Below are 11,895 nucleotides of genomic sequence, written 5' to 3'. Positions count from 1 at the left end.
GGTGTCAGCAGGAAGACGCCATCCTGACATAGACCTTGGGTGTCTGCCTCTTCTCTTCTGAGAAGGTTGGATGATCTCATCTCTATTATGTGTACAAAAGCTAAGTAAATATAACGTTAAAGTATTGCTTATTTGTAGACTTCTTGACAGGACAAATAACGGTTGGTTTTTATGAATTTGTTCACTGAGGGGTGTGTCTCCCAGCCCCAAAAGCCAACACTCCCTCCACTTATGTCCTGGACATCATCCCCTCCAATTCCTCAAAGAACTTTCTCCTGCAGTTTTGGTCCTCTTTCCCAAATCATAAATTCCCTCCCCCCCCCACACCCAGCACTGGGCCTTCCCTTTCAGTATATAAGCGAGTCTTCATGACCCTCACGTGTCCCATTCAGGCGGCAGGTAAGTCCCGGCCACCCTCCCCCTGGACCTTCCTGGGAAGGTGCTTCCCTGAGAAGTGAGCCACTTCCGGCCCTCCACAGCCTACACTACATACAGCAGCCAGAGCGAGCTTTCGAAAGCACTGATCAGATCACATCACGCTATGGTTCAAATTCTTCACAGAGCTCCCACCACTCCTGGAATGGAAGCCAAGGCCCTTACCCTCACCTGCAAGGTCCATGTGATCTGGCCCTGCTCCCTGGCTCGGCTCCCCCCGCCTGTAACCAAGCCAAGCTCCTTCCCCTCCAGGGCTGGTCACGTTCTGCTCTTCCCAGACTGAGTGGAAGGTTCCCTCCCAGAACCGCATGGCTACGCCATCCTCACTCTTCAGCCATCAGTTTCAAGCTCTCCCCCCACCGCCGTGTCCCTGGGGATCTCTACACATTACATATTGCAGCTACTTAAAGCACTCGTTGGCACCTCGGATGACCTTATGTCTTTGTCGACGTGGTCATTGTCTGTCTTCTTCCTTCCAGAATGTAAAGGGCTTGAGTCTGTCCTGTTCACTGATATGGCCCCAGCACTGGTACAGGGCCTGACATACAGATGGTGCCTAATAAATGCAGTGTTCATTCACTGATTGGCTGTTCAGTATTGTTCTGTGTCTGATACATATCATTAGAGTATTTGGGGGAGAGATGGGGCCTTGGAGAGCACTGAACCTGAATTCAATTGTTTTTCTTTTTTAGACAAGGAACCTGAGGATGAGAGAAGGCAAGTTATGTGGTCAGGGCGTCACGGCAGGTTGGTGGCAGAGATGGCGGGTCCCAGGTCTCAGAAAAGACCTGACAATGGCGCTGATGCTGCTGGTGCTAGTGGTGAAGAAGAAAGAACAGTCAGCGGGCCGGCATCCCAGCGAGGGTGAGGACGATATGACAAAGGCCACCCTTTCCTGGGGGTGCTCTGTCCACGTGCAAACCTCCTGCTATCTAAACTGCAGGGAGCTGGCGGTGAAGCTGCGTGTAGGCCTCTCGGGGCAGGAGTCGGACATCATAGGATCCAGGTCGGCCGTTTCACCCATCAGGGTGCCTTGCTGCCGTGTGAAAGCAATGCCAAGCCTGACGAGTAGCCTTTGGATTACAGTGCTGGGATGAGGCTAAGACTAAAAGCGGGGCTGGGGTAGGGGGCCCCGGATGGAGCCTAGTCCCTGTGGGTCTCCAGGGAGAAGGAAGGAGAAGAGAAGGCCTGTCCACGGTGGCTGGGCCGGTGCCAAGACGAAGGGGAGAGGTCAGTGATGGAGGCCAGGAAGGGTCTTCTCTTTCTCATCCTGTTTCTGACACACCACATATTTCTTCTGTAACTGTTACCATGTCCGCAGGCCTGAGCTTTTAAGTGGTGTTTACATCTCCAACTCGCTGGCAAGGACCACGCTCCAAAAGGAGAGTGAAATTTGGAGCCAGGGGTTAAACAAGTTACCAAACCATCACTCAGCCCTTCCTGTTTGGAGAGGGCTGTGCAGAGGGGAGTGGGCTCTGGGGACAGGCAACAAGAGACGCTGAAGATCTGGAGGAGGGAGAGCAACTTTGCCAAGCAGGGCCGGGGCACCTGGGCCAGCCACCCCCTTGGCCTGTCTCGGTGTGTCCAGTGCTGCCTTCTGGGGCTTTCTCCAGGGGGAGGCCGAGGCAGGCACACGTGAAGTGACTGCAAGGCCAGGCCCGAGGCTTTAGGAACATTCGGGAAGCTTCCAGCTTCCTCGGCTCTAGCCTCCCCCCCTCGCCGCCCCTTGACCATGGCCCTGGAGGAGCTGCCAGGGAAGGTGCACTGACCTGTCCTCTGCAGGATGCTCTGTCTGGCCTTGACGAACGCCAGGATGTCGGAGTCTGTCTGGCTGTCCCCCGTGAGCGGGACCGAAGACACTGGCCTCTCCGGGATCCTGGGGACAAGCACAGGTCACACTTTACCACGCCTTATGTTTGGCCCCAGAGCTCACCTTTCCATAGTGCTTTCCCACGTTCACTGACTGGATCTCACCCAGGGGCTGCGGGCTCCTGCCTCCTCGCCCCCCTCCTTCTCTGCAGCCCCCACAGCAATCCTTCTGCACCCAGACGAGGCACGTGTCCCCCAGCCCTTTGGCTCAAACCCTTAGTGGCTTCTCATCACTCTTGGAATGAAATTCAAACTCCGTCTCTGTGTGATGTGGGCCCATTCACTGTGCTCCGGCCACCCTGCTACTCTGTTACACCAAGTTCCTTCTGGCCTCAGGCCCTTTGCCTCGCTGTCTCCTCTTCCTGGGCTGCTCTCCCCTCAGACCCTTACACAGCAGCACAGACTTTCTCTCGGCATCTTCTCCATCCCCTCAACCCACCTTCCTCTCCCTGCACCCACACCCTCCCCCCACCCTGCCCCTAACTTACCCAAACCAAGCCCATTCTACCTGGGGCCAGATTCCTTTAGCACCCAACTTAGATGTCGTATCCTTTAGGATGTGTCCCCACTGCATCCCCATCCCCTACCATGGCTTAGCTAGTTGCTCCTGAGACAGAGATAAGTCTTCTCCCTTCTCTCCTTAAAAACAGAAGCATAATATTTAGCCCAGCAAGTTGCCGCATTAAAAAACGGCATTTCCCAGCCTTCTTTGCAGCTATGTGTGGTCAGGTGACCAGGTTCTGGCCAATGAGATTTGTAAGAAGTGAAATCCCCTTAAAAAGGGAGGGATGCCTGTCACCTTCTCCCTCCTCCTTTTCCATCCACCTCCTATACATAAAATCCCCCTTGAGAAAATTCAAAGCAAGGTACTCCCCCGGCTCTGCCAAGCGTCCATCCTCACACCTGTCACTCCACACAGCAGGTGACAGTATCCACTCTCTTAGAAGGCAGCGAGGATTATAAATAGCAAAGGTTGCTCGTTATCACATGTAATTTTTGGCGTTCCAGCTGCAAGTCAGTGAGAAGTGCTAAAGCAGAGTTGCGGCAGGGAGACTGGGACAGCTCTGGAGCTGTGTGCTCTGTCCAGGGCTGGGAGGGACGGTGGGTGGAGTTCACCCTTGGACGGCCTGCCTGCCACGGGAAGAAGGGCATGCAGGTATTCTAGTCAGAGGGCGTGGAGACACGTGCTGGGGAGAGGCCTCGCGCCGGCTTTGTTCATCCTGGAGTGAATGGCTCACAGCCCTGAGGCCAGGCTTCTCAACTCCATGCCCTTCCCTGCCTGGGGACTCTGCACAGGGCTGGTGGGCCACGTGGAACTGCCCCTGGGCTGGCTCCTGTTCCTTGAATGGCCCCAGGTACGTCATTTACAAGGATACATGAAGCCACTCTGCCTGCATGGGGCCCCAGCGACCCCGGGGAAAATTCCTTGGCTCTGGGAGTTGGCATCTGTGAGAGATCCCAGGGAATTCCTGGGGTACCACGGCGGAGGCCTGCCCTGGGCTCTGTCTGTGAAGCCACTGCACAAGGGGCTCCTTGGGTTGTGAGGGAAGCAGATTGGCGATTTCAGCCTGCTGCACCCACAGCAGTGGCTGTCACAGGTGTCAGAGAGGGAAGACCACAGACCTGTCCTCCAGGGGGCTGCTGGGGCTGCTCTGCTCCTGGCTGTGCAGGAGGGAGCCAGGCGAGGGCAGGATTTTCCTGGCATATACGTCACTGCAAGAGACAAGTCGACAAAAGAAAAAGGTATGGGAGGAGGTTTACAGAAGAGAAATTTAGAGTTTATATCTAGGAGCTGTATGGACTGAAAGTTTGTCTCCCCAAAATTCATACGTTGAAATTGAATCCCCAGTGTGATGGTATCTGGAGGTGGTAATGGTATCTGGAGGGAAGGTATCTGGAGGGAAGTTAATTGGAGGGAAGGTAATTAGTTTGGATGAGGTCATGAGGGTGGAGCCCCCATTATAGGATCGATGCCCTTATAAGAAGAGGAGGAGAGATCAGAGCCGTCTCTCTACCAGGTGAGGGCACAGAGAGGAGGCCGTCATCTGCAAACCAGGGAGAGGGTTCTTACCAGAAGTGGATCCTGTGGACTTTGATCTGGGACTTCCCAGCCTCCAGAATTGTGAGAAATAAATAAGTCCCTGTTGTTTAAGCTGCTTCGTCTATGGCATTCTGCTACGGCAGCCCAAGCAGACTATGGCAGAAGCCAAGAATCCTCTGTTGTGGATGATGATTAGTCAGTTATACCAGAACACCACAGACTGGATGGCTTAAACAACATGAATTTATTTCTCTCTGGAGGCTGCAAGTCTGAGATCAGGGTGTCAGCATGGTCAAGACTGCCGACTTCTCGTTGTGTTCTCACATGGTAGAAAGAGAGTGAGCTAAGTCTCTGGCCTCTTCTCATCAGGGCACTAATCCCATTCACGAGGGCCCCACCCTCATGACCTAAATGCCCACCTCCAAAGACTATCACTTTGGAGGTTAGACTTCAACATATGAATTTTTGGAGGACACGTTCAGTTTATAACATTCTGCCCCTGCCCCTCCCCCCATTCAAGTCCTTCTCATGTAAAATACATTCATTCCATTCCACCAGCCCCCGACTTATGCCAGCATCAACTCTAAAGTCCAAAATCTCATCCATTGAAATATCATCTAAATTAGATATGGGTGACACTCAAGGTATGCTTCATCCTAAGGCAAAAATGCCTTGCCAGCTGTGGACCTGTAAAACCAGACAAGTTATGTGCTTCCAAAATGCAATGATGGGACAAGCATAGGATAGACATTTCCATTCCAAAAGGGAGAAACAGGAAAGAAGGAGGGAGTGACAGGTCCCAAGCAGGTCCAAAACTTAGCAATGCAAACTTCATGAGATCCTAGGGCTTGAGAACAATCCTCTTTGGCTTGACACTCTACCCTCCGGACCCACTGGGGTGAGGGTCCTGTCTTCTGGACCCATGGGTGGAGTTGCTGCTGAGCTCTGCTGGGCAGGGGTCGTGCCCTCATAGTTCTGCTGATCGGCTCCACCCCGACAGCCTTGGGCAGAGGCTGTCTGGATTGTTGAAAGCAAGGCTATCGTCTCCCTTTTTGAAATGGAGGAGGCAGCTGTGATGATCTCTGAATTGCCTTTGGGGAAATTCTTCCCTTGTCTTGAAGGATAGTGCCCATTCACAACAGAATAGTTCTATGGTCCTGTCCCGTGAGGTCCCAGAAGTCCACCAGCCTTCCTTTCTTCCTCCCATCTCCTTCTGCTTCAGTTCAGTCTGGCAGTTTTTCTGCTGGGGAGGCTGATGAAGTCTGGGGTTCACACCCACACTAATCTCCTAGCGTTCTCTTCTGAAGATGTTTTCTCATTTTTTGCTGTACGGATAGGCTGAGAGTTTCCCAAATCTTTAAGTTCTAGTTCCTTTTTGCTTAATAATTCCACCTTCAAATCTTTCCTCTCTTCTTGTATTTTGCTGTAAGCAATCAGGAGGAGCCAAGCCTCTCCCTCAGCACTTTGCTTAGAAATCTCCTCAGCTAAATGTCCAATTTTATCCCTCGCAAGTGCTTCTTTCCACAAAACACTAGAACATGAACACAATTCAGCCAAGTTCTTTGCCACTTTATAACAAGATCACCTTTTCTTCACTGTCCAATAACATGTTCCTCACTTCTGTCTGAGACCTCACCAGAATGGCCTTTACCATCCATATTTCTACCAACATTCTCTACGTGATTATTTCCGTATTCTCTAAGAAGATAGCAGCTTTCTCTACAGCTCTCCTCTTTCCTTTCTGAGCCCTCACCAGAACTGCCTTTAAAAGTCCATTCGTGACAACCTCAGCATCTTCTAGCACGTGCTTCAAAACTCTGACAGCCTCTACCCATTACCTGGTTCCAAAACTGCTCCTACATTTTTAAGTATCTGTTATAGTAACACCCCACTTCTGGTACTAATTTCTGACTGAGTCTCTTTGGGCTGCTATAACAAAATACCGCAGGCTGAGTGGCGTATAAACAATGGAAATTCATTTCTCACAGTTCTGGAGGCTGCAAGTCTGAGATCAGGGTGCCAGCGTGGTTGTGTTCTGGTGAGAGCCTTCTTCTGGGTTGCAGACTGCCGACTTCTTGCTGTGTTCTCACATGGTAGAGTAAGCTAGGACTCTGGCCTCTTTTTATAAGGTCACTATTTCCATTCTCGAGGGCCCCACCCTCATGACCAAATTAGGTCCCAAAGGCCCTTTCTCTTAATACCCTCACACTAGGGATTAGAGTTCAACATATGAATTTTGGGGACACATTCAGTCTATAACAGATGGTTTATACACTAATTTTCATTGCTAGAGCATTGCATGTACCAGCTGTGGTCGTGGAACAAAAACAACAATGATCACAACCGTCCTTTATAGACACTCTCTGCACACCAGGTTCTGGGAGGGTGCTCTGCAAACATTACGCTATTTAATCCTCTCAATAGCCTCACCATCCCCGTTATATGGACGAGAAAGCTGAGGCTTAGAGAGGTTAAAGAAATTCTACAAGTTGCCCAGTCGTAAGTGGCAGTATCTGGATCTAATCACAGCTCTGTGAGGCTTCAGAACTTGTGCTTTATTAACCGGACTCAGCTCTGGCATTCTGAGGAAACACATGCTGGAGACACATGGCTTATCCCTGGCCACATGGACTGAGCCTGGGTGGCCCTGGCTGACCGGCTCTGTGCTCCCTGAGTGAGGAGTTAGACCCAACAGCTCATGCAGATGCAGTTTTGCCCATTTAATTGATGTGCGCTCCTTGCCTTGGATTCTCAGTTGGGAAAGAGTGGAGCCCAACAGCACCCCTTGGGAGGTGGAGAGGCAAGCTATCCTGGGATGTCAGTGCCATGAAGGGATCCACTCCCTTGCTTTGCAATGTCCTGCTTAGACACAATATTGGAGTAGAAAGAGGCCTCCGAAGTCACCTCAGAACCCTCATTTCACAGGTGGGGACTCTGGGGGTGACTGGCAGGCAGGGTTAGAGACAGGTGCTCTGGCTTTGCTCAGCACGCGTCAGCAGCCCCAGGCTCTCCACAGGCCCAATAACCAGCCGTGAGCACTGCTTCCTCTCCAGCTCCTGTCTTCTGCCCTCTCCTGTCTCAGCCAGGGCAGGGCCTCTTACCCTGGGCCTGCCTCCACCGTCTCAGGAATGTGGGTCCTACAAACGGGAAAGGAAATCAGAGCCTGGGATTTTTTTTTTCCCCCCTCAGATGTCTATTTCCCAGTATCCCAGAGACTCTGCACTGAGTCTTCGGGTGAGCTGAGCATCTGTGCTGAGGGTCACTGTAGGACCAGAGGCAGCCACAAGGTGGCAGGCTCTGTATGCCTTTCTTTGGAGAACAGAGGCAAGTTCCTAGGGTTCCTTCTGAATGGTTCCTGGTGCAGGCCTCAACTAGGGAAGGAGAAAGGGCTTTCCATCCCGCAGGTGCTGCAATGACACCAGGTCACGGTCAGTTTGGAAGCTGCAGCAAGTCTCACACGATCAAGCCACTGGCACACAAATGGCTCATGAACTCAATGGTTTCCCGGCCGAGCCTTTTCTAAGAGTCCAGGGAGTGCTCACAGGTGCTAACTGTTGAGGGCTGGGAGTGGGTGGAAAAGGGCAGAGATGGAGGTGACAGGACAGATGGGGGCATCCGGCACCCTCTGCAGAGGCCCAGCTGCCCGTCCCGTTGCCTTGAGCAGCTCCCGCAGGAGGATGGCGCAGTGTGATGGCTTGGGGCTCCTCCAGCCCCGAGGCCGCAGGAGCATCCCTGGGTGCCATAGCTCGGCCTCTGAACCCTCAGGGTCATACCATGACTTTTGCCCTCTCTCCTGACCCACGAGCCTTTGACGGTGAATTCACTTCTCACGCTGACACTCCTTCCGGAGAGAGCGCACAACGGCCATCAGAATCAATCATCTCTTCCTTCACAAGGATTAGTAAGTAATATTAATAGTAATTAGGCCTCCTAATGATGGTTGCCCATCACAGTGTTGTGAATTTAGTGTGATCAGCCCACAGGCCCAGAGCATCCCTGGGGAAGGGATGAAATCAGGTTTCTGTCAGAACCCAAGGAGCAAGAGGACCAGCCCCCGGGCTGCAGTGGTCCCATCAGGAGCAGCATCTCTGGAGCTCAGGGGAGACAGGCAGCTGGACTCTCACTCTCCTGTCCCAGCAGCTCTGCAGTGGCCCCGGGACACTCGCCTGCTCATGGAAGAATAGTGTCAGAGGGACCTCGACGCATCTTACAGATGAGACGAGGGGATCCCAAAGGGGGAGCTGGCTTGCCCGAGGGCCAGCACCCAGAAGAGCACCCTTTGTGAAAGTCTAAACTGAGGGGACTCCTTGCAGGTAACCCATGGTGAGCTGATGGGCACCTTTGAGATCCAAGGTTCTGAACGTCAAGGTTAAGGATCTTTTGGCAAGCACATCTAGGGATCACCTTAACTTGGGATACCTTAGGAATATCTTGGAAGGCCAGGCCAGGATAGGCCCTGCCTCTCAGACAAGGTAGATGCTGGGGGAGGATTCTAACGGTGTTTCCCGAGGAGATCCTAGGAGGCCTTCCCAGTGGCCAGTTCTTAGACCCATTCCAGGGTGGACACTCTCTCAGAGAAGCTGGCAGAGGGATGGACAAATGGACAAACAATAGAGAGTGGCCTTGGCCTAGAGGGAGCCTGGGAGGAGGGGGGAGAAGCATCGGGAGGAGGAGGAGAAAAGGGGGAGAAAGAATGTAGGGTGGGAAGGGTTAGGTAGAGCAAGAAAGTGGGGGAGGGCTTCCCTGGTGGCGCAGTGGTTGAGAGTTCGCCTGCCAATGCAGGGGACACAGGTTCGTGCCCCGGTCTGGGAAGATCCCACATGCCGCGGAGAGGCTGGGTCCGTGAGCCATGGCCGCTGAGCCTGTGCGTCCGGAGCCTGTGCTCCACAATGGGAGAGGCCACAACAGTGAGAAGCCCGTGTACCAAAAAAAAAAAAAAAAAGAAAGTGGGGGAAAGTGAGGGGAAGAAGGGAGTGAAGGAGTGAGGAGGAGAGAGGGGGAGAGAGGGGGAGGCAGGGGAGCATGGGGGGCCGGGAGGCAAGGAAGGAAGGAAAAACCGTGGCTCGACATGGAGCCTGGAGTTCAGGCTGAAGCTGCAGCTCGTCCCATTGTTAACCACAGAGTTCAGAGCATCACGTTCCCTTCCTGGGCCTCAGTTTTCTCATTAGTGAAATAGGATTGATTTCAGGGTTTCTCAACTGAAACGATGGGGCCAATCATCCCATCCTTGGATTGGAGTTCCCAATCCAAGGGAGCTCTGGTTTTCCAGTCAGAGGTTGGCCTTCTTAGGAGCCATAATTTTGCTCTTTGAAAATCTTTGTCTCTTGGGAAAATCAGATCGTGGACACATGGAAAGAATGGGGACCCCAAGCAGGAGGACCTGGCACTTGGACGAATATGAGGAAAACACATTTGTACAAAATAGTGCAGAATATGAGTGGGAAAATGTCACCTTCTACTAAACAACAGGATACGCACGTGTCCCTAAAGGATGGTCGTGGTCATTAAGGTTAAAGGAAACTGATGTGAGGAGTGAGGGGAGAGGGGGGGCCGGATGCTGACAGGCCTGGGTTCCAGTCCTGGTCTCACCTCTCATTAGCTGGGTGACCCTAGCAAGTTAGTTGATCTCTCGGAGCCAGAGTGTTCGCATCTGTAAAATGGGCGCAATGATAGCACATACGTCACACACGTGTTCAGTTCCTGGCCCTTAGAGCCCTCACAGGAGATGTGATTACCGTAAGAGAGGAGAGCCTTGGAGAAGCCTCCTTGGAGAATTTACGGACGCCAACAACTAATCCTCCACAGTTGGCTGTTCACAGAGAATGTCTGCGAAGCCACAATGACCAGGGGCAGGGTCTCCTCCCTGCCTCACCCCTGGTAGAGCTCTGTGAGCTCTTCTCTGCCAGCTTTTTAAAGCAGTGGCAGGTGACTTCTTTATCAGAGGAGGAGCCCAAGACCTTGCCCTTGCCAGTCTCTAGCAGGACCCTTCTCCTCTCACCTGTCCACTGTAACCTTTCCGCCCACAATGAACGGTATCTGAACTACTCTGTGCGAAGGAATTTAGGGGTGCCGACCTCTCATAGCCGAGACATCTTAACAGACACTTCTCAGGACACTTGGTTATCTCTGCCGAAGGTTAGAGATCCCACCTGAGCACCGGCTGCCACCACAGATGACAGAGACTGAACAGTGCCCCGAGCCTGCCTGAGAGTCCACTCCCCAAAGACCCTCCTTCCAGCATCATCAAAAGTGCTGGGGGTAGAGCTCAGGGAGCATGATTTTGGGAGAAGCTCCTATAGGTAACCTGATACACGCCTTTGAAATTCAAGGTTCTGAGCTTCACTTGGCAGGCACGGTCTATGTCTACCTTATAGCCCTGGAGTAGTTTCACCGGGCCTTTCCCAACACACACACACACACTCACTCACACACACTCACTCACACACACTCACTCACACACACACTCACACACACACTCACACACACACACACACACTCTCTCTCACACACACACACTCACTCACACACACACACACACTCACACGCGCACACACACGCACACACGCACACACACACACTTCATTGTCTTGAAGCAAAAGAAAAATTAGAGCTGGAGCTTCCTGTTTGCTGGGCAGGATACTCCTACCAGTAGGAGCTTGGAAGAGATCAGAAAAGAAGCTGGAGAAATAGTCAGGGGTTCTGAGAAGCCTCCCACTGGGGAGGAGGGCTTAGTCTCGTGTGGCGGACACTCGAGAGGCTCGGATCGGAGCCGGAGCCAGAGCAATGACTGGGGCAAGCTCTGGGCTGGCTGGACTAGTGTTTTTTAAACATGCTCTGTGGAGTCCTGGGGTTTCAGGGAGGGGGCCCAGAGTGGGGCAGCAGGAAGGCATTAGGGGTTGGAAACTCAAGTATCCCAGAGATTAGCAGGTACCCAAGGGAAGGCACAGAGAGGGCAAGTGTGGGACACTAATGCCAAGCTCTGTATTGCCACGGAGAAGTGCAGCTGCCTACTTACACTGCCTTTAAGTTTTTTTAAAAAATGAATGGACTATTTTTCTTACAAAAGTTTTAGGTTTACAGAATATTAAGCAAATAGTACAGAGAATTCGCATGTATCCTCTCTCTCCCGGCTTGTATTTTCCCCTATTACTAACATCTTGCATTAGTGTTGTACATTCATTACAACTGATGAACCATCATTATTAACTGATGTCCACAGCTTACGTCGGGGTTCACTCTTTCTGTTGTACGATTCTATGGATTTTGACAAATGCATACTATTGTATATCCATCATTACAGTATCCTACAGCATAGTTTCACTGCCTTAAAAATCCCCTGTGTTCTCCCTATTCATCCTTCCCACCCCTGCCCTCTCTCCCTCTCTCTGATCTTTCTACCTGTGTGCATAGGTTTGCCCTTTCCAGAATGTCATAGCTGGAATCACACAGTATGTAGCCTTTTCAGACTGGCTTCGTCGCTTAGTGATATGCATTTAAGTTTCCTCCACGTATTTTCATGGCTCAATAGCTCATTTCTTTTTATCATTAAA

General features: G+C 52.0%; 1 protein-coding gene across 1 annotated transcript in view; it reads right to left on the bottom strand.

The window, feature by feature from the left end:
• Positions 1-1,578: 1,578 nt before the first annotated feature.
• The window catches only part of KIF6 (kinesin family member 6), a gene marked incomplete at both ends in the record, with an annotated part of 383,803 nt that continues 373,486 nt past the window's right edge, over positions 1,579-11,895 (bottom strand). The window contains 2 exons of the mRNA XM_082663489.1: positions 1,579-2,311; positions 3,928-4,017. Coding sequence (XP_082519615.1) covers positions 1,579-2,311; positions 3,928-4,017 — 823 coding nt within the window. The remainder of the gene's footprint in view (positions 2,312-3,927; positions 4,018-11,895) is intronic.

This window comes from Grampus griseus, assembly GCF_964374135.1.
Source record: "Grampus griseus genome assembly, chromosome: 10".
NCBI lineage: Eukaryota > Metazoa > Chordata > Mammalia > Artiodactyla > Delphinidae > Grampus > Grampus griseus.
Note: the sequence above shows the minus strand (reverse complement) of the source record. Positions and strands in the feature narration are given on the sequence as shown.